This window comes from Mobula birostris, chromosome 2 (assembly GCF_030028105.1).
Source record: "Mobula birostris isolate sMobBir1 chromosome 2, sMobBir1.hap1, whole genome shotgun sequence".
Lineage (NCBI taxonomy): Eukaryota > Metazoa > Chordata > Chondrichthyes > Myliobatiformes > Myliobatidae > Mobula > Mobula birostris.
Window position 1 is genome coordinate 208,408,552 of NC_092371.1, and position 18,066 is coordinate 208,426,617.

An 18,066-nucleotide genomic window follows, 5' to 3' on the forward strand; every position below is an offset into this window, starting at 1 on the left:
GTCAGTGTGATAGATGTAAAACTGAGATAGCTACATTGACACATATGTTTTGGTCGTGTTCTGTATTGAAACAGTTTTGGAAATCTATTTTTTCTACAATTTCTAAAGCTTTAAAAATTAATTTACAACCTAATAATTTGAGTTTTGTTTGGTATAATTCCTCAATATATTCATAGTATTTCTATATCAGACTAACATGTAATTACATTTGTTACATTATTGGCTAGAAGGGCTAATTTATTAAAATGGAAAGATGCTTCTGCTCCCACTTTAATACAATGGTTCTCTCAGGTGATGCTATGTCTTAGTTTGGAAAAAATCAGAAGTCGAACTTTTGATCCTCGATTTGACTTTGAGAAAAGGTGGGGCTCTTTTGCCTGCTACTATCATTTGATTTGAGTTAATTAAGATGGTCCCCTTCTGATTCCTGGGTAAATGGATTTGGTTGGTGGATTGATGTCTTTTTTTAATAGAAGCTTGTATGGCGTATAGCTCCAGGTTTGTGCACCAAATTGGGTTTTTTTCCTCGTTTTTTTTTGTTAGCTGGTTTTTTTTTTGTTTTAGTTAGTAGGGGTTCTTTTTTCCTTCTTTCTTTGTTCAAAGAAAAGCTTTAACATTTTGTTTTTTTTTAAATTATTATTAGTAATATACTGTTTAGCTTGGTTAATAGTTTGACTCTTATTATATGTATTGATGTATTGACTTGATTATTTTAATGTATTTTTTGTTGTCGATTTTCAATAATAATTAATAAAAAGGTTTAAAAATGAAAAATGCAAAAAGCAAAAAATAAAGATCTCATTCATGTGATCGAAAGAGTGGATTCATCAGCGTCTGAGTGAGCAGATGCTGCTTAAAGGTATACTGATCATGAAACAAGCAAAGATCTATCATAACAAAGTGAAAACTGATGGTGATTGTGAATATTCAACAGGCTGGTTGCAGAAATTTAAGAAAAGGCACGGCATTAAATTTTCAAAGATTTTTGATGATAAAGCTTCTGCTGATCATTAAGCAGCACAGAAATTCATTGATGAGTTTGCCAAGAACATCGCTGATGAAAATCTAATATACTGAATGGCTGTACCAGTACATATGTGTGATGAACAAGTATAAGACAAAGAAAGGCTGCTTACAGAAAGTACATAAATTCAAAGCTGGGAATGATGGCAATTCCAAACAGCCACTGACTGTCCTCCTGGGTGGCCGAGGTATAAAAGCATACCTTTCTGATGGTTTAATGTAAATATTATTGCTTCATGTATAAAAGTTATTAAAAATATTATACAAAACAACCTTCATGGTATATGTTTAAGCTGTATACGTGATGTAAATGGATTTTGTGTTTAGACTTGGGTCACCCCCAGCCCCCAACATAGCTCATTATATAGAATGCAAATATTCCAAAATCTGAAACACTTCCAGCCCCAAGCATTTCAAAGGAGAAGTGCTCAATTTGACCTGTCCAACGTTAATCATTTTCTTCTTTTCCATGTCCGCCAATTTGGCTTTGGCACCTATTCCCTTCCTCCTTTTATATCAACCTCATTCTTCATCCACAATAGCAAGATCAATACTAAGATCTTCTTGCACTGAGTTTCATTACTTTTTTTGCTTTCTTACATATGCACTGATATTCCTCCTCTTTAACCAAGCTTAATGCCTTTTTCAATTATGTAATGAACTTAGCATTGAACTCTGTCATGAAGTGTCCCACATTCTGTTAACTACATAACCAATTTTTTTCAGTCCATTAAATGTATTTTGCATTCATCTTCAGCACTCAACCTTTGCATACAACTCAACATAAGAAGAGTACATTGAGTTATTATCGGTGGATGCTTAAAGGGGGAAATTCCCACAACCCAACAGGTCAATATAAATTTACCTGCAGTGCCTACAGGTCTCTTCGGTTTGTTGAATATTTGTTCACCTGGGTTGTGTGGTGGAGTTGCATCCTGCCCTTGTCTTGCCAAAACTGGGTCATATTCCTTTCCATCATAGTTTGCATCGAAGAATTTTTTGAACCATTGAACAAATTCAAAATTGTCTTGGAACTTCCCTTTTACTAATCTTTCGACTGGAATAATCTGTGGGGGGAAAAAAGCATAAACTTAATTTTGGCCCTATCTTACTTGTTTTTAACCTTCAAATTATGTTACAATACATGCTGATGGCATAGACCAATGCAATGTATCTGCCTCCTTAAAAGATACAATTGCCATTGATACTTCACATAGAAAGTGTCTTATTTCAAACTTTAGCCAAGTTAATTATTTTTATTCTCGTTATCAATACCTGGTTTAAACGATTTAAACAGTACAGTGCTGCAGCAGTGACTGTTGTTGCTTTACAGCTCTTGAGATGGGTTTGATCCTGTCTGGACAGGTTTACATGCTCTGTGACCATGAGAGTTGTTTCCAGGACTTCTCATTCCCACCCACATGCCAAAGTTGTCCATGTTGGGGGCAATTCATTATTCCCATTTCCCCCCAAATTTCACTGCATCTTTACAACTTATTCTCTCAGATGTACCCATCACCTCCCTTTTGATTATTTTTGACTTTATCTATGCTAAGTAGATAGTTGCCATCAACCCATCATTGGGATGTGGAAAGAAATGAGCCATCTACAGGATACTCACCGCAGGAGCTGCCTTGGACCCAATGGTCCCTTCCATGTTTTTGTAAGCATAGGAAAAAATGTAAGAAAGCCGTGCCCTAAGAGAGGCATCATTAACTAATTTTTCAGATCCAAAATGAGAGAAAATGAAATAGGTCAATAGCAGAGAGAGATACATAAGACACTGAATAGGAAAATGTTATTTGAAGAATCCTGTGCAAAGAACAATATATATTGCTTTCAAAAATACGTATGTTATAAATCTATGAATTATAAACCAGACAAATGTTGGTTATGTTTGTGAATAAAGACCACTAAGCATTTTTAATCTGTATTTTCAAATTACACTGTATAATGTTTTACACAAGTCTGTTCAAAGATGATTAGGGAAGTGGTAAAAGATTTGTGGATTGAAATTTATTTGCCAAGAAAACTGCAATGACATTGACAAACAGAAAAAATGGAAAGTGTCCCTCATGGATTCCTTTTTTCTCCCCCCTATAATCTTCCCAAATGTCTTTACTGGTCTTCACTGTTCATTTTGTACTCCTGAAAGTAAGGATAAGGAGATCCTTCAATTATTAGCCATAATACATCTGGAAAGGTAAATTTGCTGACCATGATGTTTCTGATAAATCACTGAGTGAAGGAAAGGCCTGGCAAGATTCAAAGGCATGGGTGGTGAACCAAAACAAGCCCTGTCTAAGGACCTCCTTTGAAGAAACTTGCTCTCAAGATTTTTCAGCTCTCCTAAATATTTTTGACATTCAGAAACAACCAAAAACGGTTAAAAATGAAAAGGACAATAACACTTTTAATATTTATAACATAAACAAAATCAACTACAACACTGAAAATATAAACAAAAACACAATTACTTGAAAAATATGACTCACCTTTCTTTCTCACAGCAGGATGCTGATAAGAATGGGCTCCATGACAAACTTAGAAACAGAATGCAATTGGAATACTGCCAGAATTTCAGCAGCAAGTTCAAATTTCTACATTTTTGTGAAAGTCTGATGTCCGTGCTTACAAAAGGGCATAGGTAACTGGGTGACTGTCACAAAGGAGAAAGGAACAACCAGTGCAGAGTACTCCTGTGGCTGTTCCCCTTAAATAACAGGTATACCCACTTTGGATAGTGTTGGGGTGGGGGTGGTATTAGGTGACATAGCAGAGGAAAGCCACAGCAGTTTAACTCTGTGGCTCAAAAGGGAAGGGGATGGGAGAAGAAGAGAAGTGCAGAAAGGTCAAGGATTCCATAGTTAGAGGAGCAGACAAGAGACTCTGTGAATGTGAAAGAGACACCAGAATGGTATGTTGACTCCCAGATGCCAGGTTCAGAGATTTCTTGGATCAGGTTCACAGTATTCTAAAGGGAGAGAGTGAGCAGATGGAAGTTGTGGTTTGGCTGAGGAATTGGTGCAGGGAACAGGGTTTCAGACTTCTGGATCATTGTAATCTCTTGTGGAGAAGGTATGACCTTTACAAAAAGGATGGGTGTCACTTAAACCGGAGGGGGCAAATATCCTTGTGGGCACGTTTGCTAGAGCTGTTGGGGAGGGTTTGAGCTAATTTGGTGGGTGAGGAGGGGTGAGAACCAAAGTGTAGGGCTGAGGATGGGTCGTTAGTATACCTGTAGATACAGCGTATAGTGAGACTGTATGGAAGGACACGCAACGTTAGGGCAAAATTTCAGTCAGTGGGCTGAATTGAAGTGTAACATGGGTTAGGCAGCCAGGTACGACATTGTGGGCATCACTGAGTAGTGGCTGAAAAAGATCATAGTTGGGACCTTAATATCCAAGGCTACACATTGCATCAAAAGGACAGGCAGACGAGCTGGGGTGGCTCTGTTGGTAAAAAAATGAAATAAAATCCTTAAAAAGAAGTGACATTGGATCAGAAGATGTATAATAATTGTGGATAGAGTTAAGAAATTTCAAGGATAAAAAAACTCTGATGGGAGTTATATATAGGCCTCCGAACAGTAGCCAGGATATGGGATACTAATTATAGAAGGAGATAGAAAAGGCATGTAAAAAGGGTAATGTTATGATAGTCATGGGGGATTTCAATATGCAAGCATATTGGGAAAATCAGGTTGATGCTGGATCCCAAGAGCTGGAATTTGTCGAATGCCCACAAGACAGCTTATAGTTGAGCCTACTAGGGAAAAGACAATTCTAAATTGGGTGTTGTGTAATGACCCGGATTTGATTAGAGAGTTTAAGGTACAGGAACCACGAAGGGACAATGATCATAATATGACAGAATTCACCCTGCAGTTTGAGAGGGAGAAGCTAAAGTCAGATGGATCAGTATTACACTGAAGTAAAGGGGATTACAGAGGCATGAGAGGGGAGCTGGCCAAAGTTGAATAGAAGGGAACACTAGCAAAGATGACAGCAGAAAAGCAACAGCTAGAGTCTCTCGGAGCAATTCAGAAGGCAGAAGATAGACGACATCCCAAAGATGAAGAAATACTCTAAAAGGAGGATGACACAACTGGGGCTGACAAGTCAAAGACACCATAAAAGCAAAAAAGGCATATAATATGGCATAAATTAGTGGGATGTTAGAAGAATGGAAAGCTTTTAAAAACCAACAGAAGGCAACTTACAAAAAGCCACAAGGAGAGAGAAGATGAAATTTTAAGGTAAACTTGCCAGTAATATAGAAGATGGTACCAAAAGTTTTTTCAAATATATAAAGACTAAAAGAGAGGCAAGAGTGTATACTTTGACTGCAGGAAACTGATGCTGGAGAGACAGTAATGGGGGACAAAGAAACGGAAGGCAAACTTAACGAGTATTTTGCATCAATCTTTATTACGGAAGACACCAGCAGTACACCAGAAATTCGAGAGTGTCATGGTGCGGAAGCGAGTGCAGTTGCTATTAATAAAGAGAAGATGCTTGGGAAGCTGAAAGGTCTGAGCGTAGGTAAGTCACCTGGACCAGGTGGACTATAACTCAGGGTTCTGAAAGAGGTAGTTGAAGAGATTGTGGAGGCATTGATAAAGATTTTTCAAGAATCACCATATTCAAGAAAGGTTACAGAAGACTGGAAAATTGCAACTGTCACTCCACTCTTCAAGAAGGAATAGAGATGGAAGAAAGGAAATTATAGGCCGGTTAGCCTGACTTCAGTGGTTGTAAAGATACTGGAGTCCAATGCTAAGGATGAAGCTTCAGGGTACTTGGAGGTACACAATAAAATCGGCCAAATTCAGCATGGTTTCCTTAAGGGTAAATCTTGCCTAACAAATCTGTTGGAATTCTTTGAGGAAATAATAGGCAGGATAGAGTAAGGAGAGTAAGTGGAGGTCGTATACTTGGATTTTCAGAAGGCCTTTGACAAGGTGCCACATGTGAGACTGCTTAACAAGATATGGTATTACAGGAAAGACACTAGTCATTGATAGAAGACTGGCTGACTGGCCTAAGGCAAAGAGTGGGAATAAAGGGGGGGCCTTTTCTGGTTGGCTGCTGGTGACAAGTGGTGTTCCGCAATGTTCAGTGTTGGGAATGCCTCTTTTTTTAGTTACATGTCATGATTTGGACGACAGAATTAATGGCTTTGTGGACAGTACAAAGATAGGTAGAATGGCAGGTAATGTTGAGGAAGAAGGAGGACTTAGAAAGATTGGGATAATGAGCAACAAAGTAGCAAATGGAATATACTGTAGGAAAGTGTATGGTCATGCACTTTGGTAGAAGGAATAAAGACGTACACTGCTAATCTGCTCATTAAATTTGCCGGTGACACTACATTGATTGATCTAATCTCAAACAATAACGAGGTGGCCTACAGGGAAGAAGTCATCTCTCTGACACAGTGGTGTCAAGAAAACAAGCTCTCCCCCAATGTCGCAAAAACAAAGGAGCCGTTTGTGGTTACAGCAAGAATGGAGAAAAGCTAACCCCTATTGACATCAGTGTATCTGGGGTTGAGAGGGTAAACAGATTTAAGTTCCTCGGTGTCCATATCACCAAGGACCTCACATGGTCTGTACACACCAGCTGTGTGGTATAAAAGGCACAACAGTGCCTCTTTCACCTTAGACAGTTGAGGGAGTTTGGCATGGGCCCTCAAGTCCTAAGAACTTTCTACAGGGGCACAATTGAGAGCATCCTGACTGGCTGCGTCACTGCCTGGTATGGGAACTGTACCTCCCTTAATCACAGGACTCTGCAGACAGTGGTGCGGACAGCCCAGCGCATCTGTAATTGTCAACTTCCCATGATTCAGGACAATTACAAAGACAGGTGTGAGAAAAGGGCCCACAGGATCATTGGGGGCCCCGAGTCACCCTAACCACAATCTATTCCAGCTGCTACCATCCGGGAAATGGTACCGCAGCATAAAAGCCAGGACCAACAGGCTCCAGGACAGCTTCTTCCACCAGGCCATCAGACTGATTAACTCATGCTGATTTGCGTGTATTTCTATGTTACATTGACTGTTCTATTTATTATAAATTACTATGATTGCACATTGCACATTTAGACAGAGACATAACATAAAGATTTTTACTCCTCATGTATGTGAAGGACGTAAGAAATAAAGTCAATTCAATTCAATATTTTCTAAATGGGGAGAAAATTCAAAAATCAGAGGTGCAAAGGGGCTTCGGAGTTCTCGCGCAGGGTTCTCTACAGGTTAACTTGCAGGTTGAGTCAGTGGTATGGAAGGCAAGAATGTAATGCTGAGGTTTTATAAGGCATTGGTCAGACTGCACTTGGAGCGTCGTGAGCAGTTTTGGACTCCTTAAATCAAGGTGAAAAAACTGCAACTAGCGGGGCACTGTCTACGCCACCCCGAGCTACCTGCCAGCCTAGTCATCATATTGGAGCCCAAGCATGGGAGGATGAACCCTGGGCACCCTCCCAAGAGTATGGTCAACACGCTCCTAGAAGACAGCAGCGTGGCTAATGTAGATGAACTGAACACACTGATGAGGGACAGGGAGAAGTGGAGAGTCCGTCATCGTGCCTGACGCCGCCCCCTAAGCCTGAGTCGACGTAGTAGTAGTAGTATCTAAGAAAAGATGTACTCGTATTGGAGAGGGTCCAGAAGAGGTTCACGAAAATAATTCCAGGAATGAAAGGGTTAACATACGAGAAGCATTTAATAGCTCTAGCCCTATACTCACTGGAGTTTATACGAATGAAGGGGAGGATCACATTGAAACCTCTTGAATATTTAAATGCCTAGATAGAATAGATGTGGAGAGGATTATTCCTACAGTGGGAGAGTCTAGGACCAGAGGGCACAGACTCAGTATAAAGGGAAGTCCATTTAGAACAGAATTGAGGAGGAATTTCTTTAGTCATAGGGTAGTGAATCTGTGGAACTCAATGTGTGTTGAAGGATTTTGGTCCAAACCAAAATGGCAAGCAATTCAGAAATTTGCCTAGTTAACAGATTCATCTATGTGGTTTTATTCTTTTCTATAGTTCATAAAATTGAATTGTTTCGTAAATAATTTCAGAAAGAAGTTAGAAGTCAACAATGGGATAAATTCACAAAGACCATACTAGTAAAGAACTGCAGGTTTCTTTCAAAACATAGCAAATGAGTCAGTTGCTATTTTTTTAAATCTAACAGCCTCGTGGTTACCTTTACACATATGAACTTCTAATTCTACATTTATTCATTTTTCAAAAAATTGTGTTGAAAGTCAGAACTTTTAACTGTGCTTTTACTCCTGTGTTCTGCTTTACAAGCTCAGTCACCAAGTCAGTGTTCTGTCTAATCAGTTAAGGGCAACACTCTACATAAACCCAACACGACTAATGCCAGAAATTACCTTGATTATCATGAATTGACCAATTCTACAGTGGAGTACATGTTTCTATCACAATTCATGGGATAGAGTATGTTTATACTGGTGAAACCTAAAGCTAAAAAAAAATCTAATTGCCAAATCCAAGTATAGCTTCTTACAATATCAGAGGGTAGAAGAAGTAATAGCTGGTAAATTCCCGAAGAATAGGCAAATAGATTTTTAGAATAGATCTTTCTTGCCTATGTCAAATGAAACCGCAATACCATTGCAAACTTAGACACTCAATTGAAACACGAAAAAAGGAGTAACCCGCATGATCCAGTGAGCATGTTATTGGTGTATACATAATCGAGCAAATAAAATTCACTTCTGAATATGCTGCAGGAACAAAGACTGATACTACCAAACAGCGTATTTCAGCTTTCAAAATTCTGCAAGTTATCCATTGCTGTTGGATTGTGCAAAGAAAGATAACTCACCTTGATAAGGATTTCTTCCTGACTTCAGTGCAGTTTATCCTCCATATGCAGATGAATCAGGTCTGTCATCCAATGGGGGGAAATCACAAGACTCTGTCCTTTTAACAATGTTCCTCGCAACAGCCATGTGATCTCCCTCACTCCCACACTGTACACAAGTCATCGATCCCGAATCCCTCCTTAGGTTTTTTTTGACAGAGGTGGCTGAAAAGTAGACCGAGGTGGTATAACGAAGGAGAAATTAAATAAAATTAACAATCAACCTCCAACTCAGCATGAAGACAACAGGGAAGGAAGACAGAAGTTCTTAATTCAGAGGATAAAATATACGTAAAGAGTGAGGGAGCATCAATACCAAAGGTGCGTCATCATATTTTCTTCCTCATTTTTATTCTCCAGATAAAGACAATATCGGGATTATTGGAAAAATGGAGATGGGCAATTCTGTGAATTGATTTAAATACCAATTTACAGAACTGATCTTGCAAAGGCGGTTATTTGCCCTTGCAAATATATCCAAACAATGGTGTTTGAAAATGCATCAAGGCACTCCCAAGTAAAAGCAGCTAATTTTGCAATGATCAATTCAGAAGCCACGGACTTGGTAGAACAAACCTTTAAGTAAGTCGCCAAAACAGCTAACTTATTATAAAAGAGAAATAAACTCTTTTATCCTTCCACCGTGCATTTCTTGGCAATTCTTACACCAAGAAAATATACCTCAAAGGAGCAAGTTGTTGTTTCACATAATAGTCCCCTGATCCAATCCATTTACGTTAACATTCAATGTTGAAATCAACTTCTGATAACAGAATTTAAGAGAAAAAATCCAAAATATTTCTAATAAAAAATGAAAGAAGGATGAGGAAGTCTGCACTTGAACCCCAAAGTAGTGGCTGCAACACCAAAGCATGTCAGTTCCCTGTCATGCAAAAATAAGCACCAAGAGATCAAATGATGCAAGATGTCAGATGATCGCAAGAGTATGGCTTAAATGCTGAGGAAAAAGTGATAAGTATCACAAGTGTCTCCAAAGTTCTATGCATAGAAGCTCATTTACATCTGAAGAAGAAAGAAGAGCCAATATGCAAATGTATGCCTAAATCATCTTAATTCCAAGTGCATTTAGAAAACAGTGTCAGCTAGGATGACAAAGTGCCTGGGATCTTACTTGGAACAATTAAAACAATAAATACATGAAAACAAGCCTGCCCAAAAATGTGTCAGATACCTTCAGCAAAAACAAATGCAGAGAGAGGAAGAAGAGAGAATGGTCAATATACAAAGTTGGACAACTATTTTCTTTCTTCAGATAGTTTCAACAAGACAAAAGAGGATAAATCCAGATAATTTTCTGGAGGATCTTGCATTCTGAAAACTAAGTTGCTTTCAGAGCCATTTGAATTATGCTCTTCAAAATCCTCTGGAATATTCTATAGTATATGCAACTGCAACGCAGAAAGATCACAGCATAAATACAAAATTTTGTATGACTCTTCAGAGACTGATAACTAACACAACCTTTAATTGCTAGGATTCTGAACAGTATTCAACAATTTCCACTTCAATGGACATGTGCCATTTATTGATGCACAAATTTCATTCCATAAGCAAGTAGGTCATTTGTATTTGAAAAGCACAGCAGCCAGAGCCAGCTACATGATGAAGTGGCATTGCTTTGTGTATTCAATACTTGCGATAATCAATGGAATATGCAGCTGAGTATTTAAATTTTGCCATCTGCTTGGTACTCAGTATATTTTTGAAACCAGAAAAAAAACAAAAAAGTAATGTTAAGCAAAATAAACTAATTTTCAGTTGCGAATTTATGTAAAAAATTAAATATCAGGTATACAGTAACCTCCGTTAATTCATTGTATTAAGCAACATTCAGTAGTGATTGTAAGCCAAGTAATACATTGTAGATGCAGCATGAAAAAGTTTGAGGAGACCAGAGTATGGAAGGATTCAAGTGAAGAGAAAATAAGACATATATAAAAAAAGGCAGAGCCAATTAGCAATTCAGTTGTGGAATGAAACAAGAAAGTAAGATATTTTAATCATAATATGCAGTATAAAAAGGAAAAACGTGGTTAAAATTATATCTGAAAACAAGGAACCTTTGCAATACTACAGTGGCAACAATGAAACAAGTACATACACGTCAGCTTGACCTGATAATTATTACAGAGCTGTTGTCTAGGATAGTAATTAACTATTCTGGACTACTTAATACTTAAAAGTACAAACAGAATGAATGAGGTTGTGATTACGGGTTGAGAAAGATAGAGGAAAAAGTCAGTAATCCTGATAATAGAAGAATAACTGAAAAACAAAATAAAATGCAAAAGTAGTTGGCACAAGTAAAAGAACATCTACAGATACTGGGAATCTGAGCAATATACACAAAATGCTGGAGGAACTCAGGTCAGGCAGCATCTATAGGCAACGTTTTGGGCTGAGACCCTTCATGAAGCCTAGAGAAAAAAAGATGAGGAGTAGAGTTAAAAGGTGGGTGGGGGGGGGCAGGAGTAAAAAACACAAGGTGATAGGTGAAACGGGGAGGTGGGGGGAGGGGTGAAGTGAGGAGCTGGAAAGTTGTTGATTGATGGAAGAGATACAGGGCTGGAGAAGGGGTATCTTCTGTCCTGGAGAGGACAGAGGCCATGGAGGAAAGAAGAAGGGGAGAAGCATCAGAGGGGGGTGATGGGCAGGTAAAGAGATGAGAAAGAGAAGGAAAAGGGAACGGGGAATGGTGGAGGGGTGTGTGAAATTACTGAAAGTATGAGAAAATGATGTTCATGCCATCAGATTGAAGGCTAGCTACACCAGACAGAATATAATGTGTTGCTTCTCCAACCTGAGTGTGGCCTCATCATGACAGTAGAGGAGCCATGCATGACATGTCAGAATGGGTTTGGGAAGAGGAATTAAAATAGGTGGCCACTGGGAGATCCCGCTTTTTCTGGCAGATGAAGGGTAGGTGCTCGGCAAAGCAGTATCCCAATCTATGTCAGATCTCACCAATATACAGGAGGCCAAACAGGGAGCAGCGGATACCGTAGATGACCCCAATAGACTCGCAGGTGAAGTTTTGCCTCACCTAGAAGGAATGTTAAGGGCCCTGAATGGTAGCAAGGGAAGAGGTATAGGAGCAGGTGTAGCACTTGTTCCATTTGTAAGGATAAGTGCCAGGAGGGAGATCAGTGGGGAGGGATGAATGGATAAGGAAGTCGTGTAGGGAGCGATCCCTGTGGAAAGCTTGGTGGTAGGATCCCATTAGAGATGGCAGAAGTTACTAGGAATTATGTGCTGGATGCAGAGGCTGGTGGGCTGGTAGGTGAGGACAAGAGGAACCCTATCCCTGGTAAAGTGACAGGAGAATGGGGTGAAAGCAGACATGTGCGAAATGGAAGCGAAGCGGTTGAGGGCAATATTGATTGGGAAGGAAGAGAAGCCCCTTTCTTTGAAGAAGGAAGACCTCTCCTTTGTTTAGAAATGGAAAGCCTCATCTTGAGAGCAGATGCGGCAGAGATAGAGGAATTGATAGAAGGGGATTTTTACAAGTAACAGGGTAGGAAGAGGAAGAGGTATAGTCCAGGTAGCTGAGAGTCAGTGGGTTTATAATAGATATCAATAGATAAGCTGGCTCCAGAGATAGAGACTGAGAGATCGAGAAAGGGGAGGGAGGTATCGGAAATGGACCAGGTAAATATGAGAGCAAGGTGGAAGTTGGAGGCAAAGTTGATTAAGTCGATGAGCTCTGTATGGGTTCAGGAAGTAGCACCAATGTGGTCGTTGATGTAACGTAGGACAAGTTGGGGAGTGACACCAGTTTAGGCTTGGAACACAGACAAAATGGCAAGCACAGCTGGGACCCATGTGAGTACCCATGGCTACACCTTTTGTTTGAAAGAAAGCTAATGGTAAACACAAAAGATTCTGTAGATGCTGGAAATCCAGAGCAGCACACAAACTGCTGGAGGAATGCAGGTCAGGTAACATCTATGGAGAGGAATAAACAGTCAACTTTTTTGGGCCGAGACCCTTCACCCCAATGGAATTTAAAGAGGAGAAACACACAAGGAAGGTGAGATTAAATAAGACCTCACTTGAATTATTGAGAGCAGTTTTGGTCTCTATATCTGAAGAATGATGTCCTTGCCTTAAAGTTAATACAACAAGAATCCATGTTGTAGTTTGTAAGAGATGATTGCACTAATGGAAAAGAGAGGGTCTGACAGAGTAGATTCTAAGAGGCTGTTTAGATAATCTGGAAAAATTGAAGAAATCTTCAGAAGCAGTTATTGGGGTCTATGATACTTCCTCCCACTTCAGCCTGTGGGTTCTGAATTAACTGAAAATTTTATGGAATCCGCAAACTCTGCCACAAGTGAAGACTGATGAGGTGAATAAGTGGAAGGCATAGGATATATGAGCAGTTATTTCTTTTTGCTTGCCAATAATCCCTGCATTTTTCACTCACAGGGAATAAAGATCTTGGTGCCTTCTTGAATGGTCATTTTGAGTGGTCAAGAACTAGAATTCGGATGAGTCAGTGAGTCCTTGAACTATTTTTTTTCTGTCCTGAAGATCTCCTGTGATGGAATGTGGAGTATAGTGCTTGTTCAAGTGGGCTGGTGTCAGGCATGGGGACAATGTTGCTATTTATTAGAGCCCAGTTAACACGATCAAAGCCTCAATACTGGGATTGTAGGCCCTCAAAAGAAGAGTGACATTGGCTTGCTTATCTAGCCAACTGACTGGAGGGATTTTGTTGGTGGTACTCAAGGTACTGTAATTGAGGTTGTTCATTATTTCAAAGCATAAAGGAAGGCATATTGCTTCTTACAGTCCATAATAAGCCCAGTGCAAGGCTTGAGATCGTGTACAAGTATAAATTCGCAGACTAAGATTTTGACCACTTAGAAATGAACAGAAAACTTGCTACATGGAGAATTATAAACCTATATAACTGCTTGTCTGAACAACTAAACTGCTCCAGTAACCATGAAAATAAGTGCAGGACAGACTCCATGCATTTTGCACAGAGAGGCTCCTCACTCCTCTTCACATTCTGAAAAATGTGGTACTACTGCAGTAATGAATTAAAAGGAAGGATTAAGGACTGACTTGTTAGATAAACCAAAATAGTGAGAGAGATCATGTAGCCTTTGAGGAGGACACAAAGCATTCCTGTGATTTCATCTGCTGAATGACAGACCCAATTCATCTGATAATGGAGGATGTATGACATCATAGAAATTGAAGATACTTTCTGGAGGTATGATGTCTTGATGGAATGATGCAGGACTGTGCAGACATTAGTTTTTTTTAATGTTAATTGTCTCTATATTCAACATCATGTGCACATAAAAAACACTTGCAAACATAGTTATCTTTGCACAAGCTTCAATGTAAAAAAAGAATGAACTCCAGGATAGTGAAGTTCATTTTCTGATGGCCAACTTCAGGAAAAGTTAACTTAAAATTCATGTAACTCTCTTTATCAGATGACCATACAGAAACTGTAAAGAGAACAAATATTAATACCTAAAACAAACTACAATAATTCAAGATCTTACCTTTAAATTCTCAAAAAATCCAAAAAGCTTTCAAGACTAGAATTTACCTTTCTTCATTTGTACACCATTGATTAAATAAACTTATTATGACTTTATTAGCAAAACAATTGCAAATGTTCCTTCAACATATCTAAACCTCAATTTTAATAACTTTTACAACAAACTACAGCAATAAATATAAGCCTTTTCTCAATAATGTATGAATGTTTCTTTTCCTTTTACTGTGCACATGGGATTGAATAAGAAAGATCAGTTTGCATATATGCCTAGATTAAAACCAGAACCTACAATTCAAATTTTAAAATTTCCATGCTTGGTATAAAAATGCATAAATAAAATAGGTATAAAATAATACAAATTCACCATTTGGAACAGTGAAAGATAATTAATGAGTATAATTTAACTAATACCGTCAAAGTCAACTGCTTGGACAATAATTGCTACACCATTTAAATGAACGTCATTTTCTGGAAATATTCAGAATACAATTAAAAACAACTTAATAGCACAACACCCACAGTTAAGTGCCAATGCAAATCACTCAAAGTAACAACAGTGCTAAAGGTAACTGCAAAGCCACGATTATTGTCAGAAATCACTTCTCGGCTTATAGAGCTCTGAAAAAGGATTTTCACCTTTAAATCTTTACTTGGACCTGGTTCAGGGAAAGTTGTAATGGCATTATATCAAGGTGGATTCAGTTACATAATGTTTGAAATATTATTTCCAAATTCCAAGATTATTTAATGTCATTTCCAGTACACAAGTATAAAGGAAAACAAAATAATTGTTACTCCAGATCTGATGCAGCACAAAAAAGCACAATATAATAAAGAAAACAATAAAAAAAACACAATAAATATAAATACGTAAGAGAATTTATTCATAGATTGATTCTATGTCTGTAAAGTGATACTAGGCACAGGAATGTCTGTGCTAAGGTAACTGACAGGAAATGATAAAGTAGTGATGGTGAGGGGTGTGGAGGTGCGAGTGTTAAAGGTTATGGGGAGAATGGGGTTGAGAGGGATAAAAATCAACCATGATGGAATAGCAGAGCAGACTCAATGGCCTAATTGTGCTCCTATGTTTAATGGTGTAGTGGGTGGAGGTGTTGATCAACCTTACTGCTTGGGAAGAGTAATTGTTCTTGATTATGGTGGTCCAAGTGTGGATGCCATGTAGCCTCTTCCCTGATGGTAGTGGCAGTGGTGAATTTAAAAGATTAAAAGATATATTCTACATAGCAATTGTGTGGTATTGCTTATTTAATGGTTTATATTTTAAATAAGCTTATATTGTTAGAAATAGGAAGTGTTCTCCACACTCCATGGGTCAAGGAGCATTCATAGAGAGAAAGACTTTTAATGTGCCTGCCTTTCATCAGAATTGGAATATGCACGGCACTTAAAAAAAAGAGGAAATGGGAAACATCTACCAGTAAGATACAAAACAATTCATTGGTGGAAAATGATGAAATAACAGAGTTGACACTATCAGAAACCAACAAATTAAGATATTTTTATGGAGAACAGTTAACCTGCTCATAATTGAAGGGAAGGGGAAAATTGAAACCAAAGTATAAAAAAACTGGCAAAGGCTTTAAGGGGCAAAAAAAGCTTGGGTATAACTGCCTGCTGGTCTCAATGAAGGACCACACACATTTTCTTAACTCAGATTTACTTCACTATTTTTTCTACTTCCAAAAATGTTGTAAATCTGCATTACGATTCACCTTTTCAGTTATTTTCACATGCTCATGCCTTACAGAATTCTTTTTCTTCATACTTATCATCTTATTTAGGGATGTATTTGCAAACAGACTCCCACATTTCTTTTTGTACTGTTCCCTTTAAATGCCCTGTACCATCAATCTCAGAAACACTTAAAATACAGTAAGTGATATAGCCCAAGAAAAAGAAACAACCAACTGAAAAAGAAAAAAACTTAAACAATTCTACTTTACAAAGAAAAAGATACAACTTTCATCAGAATTCACATACATACTTTATCAACGTTCATTTTCTTGAAGGCTGCCTGTAAGATTTTAAAATGTTGGATATATTCGTGCTCCAATTTTGCATGGAATTTGACTTTCTTTAGATGAATGCAACCCGGAAATAGCATATCCATAAACTGACAATATGCAGTTCCTGTTGGGAAAAGAATCTACATTTTAGTGAGTGTACACTTACTCTTAAAAATTACTCAGGAATTCTAAAATATAGATAGGTATTTCATTAATATTGAAAGCTACATTTATTTGATGGATGCACTGGAATACCCAAGACCCAATAATCATTGCGAGTTCCCAACACAGATTTATGGCTATCCAGCCCATCATACTTAACCTCTTACCTACTTCCTAGGGTGAAAGTCAAAATTAGTTATTTCTGTCAAGCCTCATGTGAAATTAGAGTATTGGAATTGTCCATAGCATTGGCTATATATCTTGTGGAATATCGCTCTTCTTCTCCTGAAGGATCTTGCACCTGATAAGTTAACATTGTATCTCTTTCCATACTGGCCAGCCTGAGCGTTTCCAGTATTGTCTGTTTTTTTTTCATACTTCTACTATATGCAGTTCTTTCTGTTTATCATTCCCAGTTGCACACAGTTGGCACAGTAGACAGGTCACAACATTTGCACGCATGGCACCAGATTCCTGAAACAGATACAGTGGCATGCAAAACTTTGGGCACCTCGGTCAAAATTTCTGTTACTGTGAATAGTTAAGTGAGTAGAAGATGAACTGATCTCCAAAAGTCATAACGTTAAAGATGAAACATTCTTTTTGAACATTTTAAGCAAGATTAGTGTATTATTTTTTGTTTTGTACAATTTTAGAGTGAAAGAAAGGAAAGGAGCACCATGCAAAAGTTTGGGCACCCCAAGAGATTTGAGCTCTCAGATAACTTTTACCAAGGTCTCAGACCGTAATTAGCTTGTTAGGGCTATGGCTTGTTCACAATAATCATTAAGAAAGGCCAGGTGATACAAATTTCAAAGCTTTATAAATACTCTGATTGCTCAAACTTTGTCCCAACAATCAGCAGCCATGGGCTCCTCTAAGCAGCTGCCTAGCACTCTGAAAATTAAAATAAATGATAGCAAAGCGTTTTCAGGTAGCTATTTCCTCAGTTCATAATGTAATTAAGAAATGGCAGTTAACAGAAACGGTGGAGGTCAAGTTGAGGTCTGGAAGACCAAGGAAACTTTCTGAGAGAACTGCTCGTAGGATTGCTAGAAAGGCAAATCAAAACCCCATTTGACTGCAAAAGACCTTCAAGGAAGATTTAGCAGACTCTGGAGTGGTAGTGCACTGTTCTACTGTGCAGTGACACCTGCACAAATATGACCTTCATGGTACAGTCATCAGAAGAAAACCTTTCCTGTGTCCTCACCACAAAATTCAGCGTCAGGAGTTTGCAAAGGAACATCTAAACAAGCCTGATGCATTTTGGAAACAAGTCCCGTGGACTGATAAGTTAAAATAGAACCTTTTGGCTGCAATGAGCAAAGGTATATTTGGAGAAAAAAGGGTGCAGAATTTCATGAAAAGAACACCTCTCCAACTGTTAAT

At 38.4% G+C, this 18,066-nt stretch overlaps 1 protein-coding gene across 4 annotated transcripts in view; it reads right to left on the reverse strand.

The window, feature by feature from the left end:
- Positions 1-18,066, reverse strand: part of mapre3b (microtubule-associated protein, RP/EB family, member 3b) — a 76,497-nt gene that overhangs the window by 22,501 nt on the left and 35,930 nt on the right. For 3 of the 4 annotated variants that reach the window (XM_072251360.1, XM_072251358.1, XM_072251361.1), the window contains exons 3-4: positions 16,491-16,636; positions 1,889-2,090 (exon numbers count right to left, since the gene is read on the reverse strand). In XM_072251360.1, coding sequence (XP_072107461.1) covers positions 1,889-2,090; positions 16,491-16,636 — 348 coding nt within the window. The remainder of the gene's footprint in view (positions 1-1,888; positions 2,091-16,490; positions 16,637-18,066) is intronic. The other variant, XM_072251359.1, reaches the window with a different exon arrangement.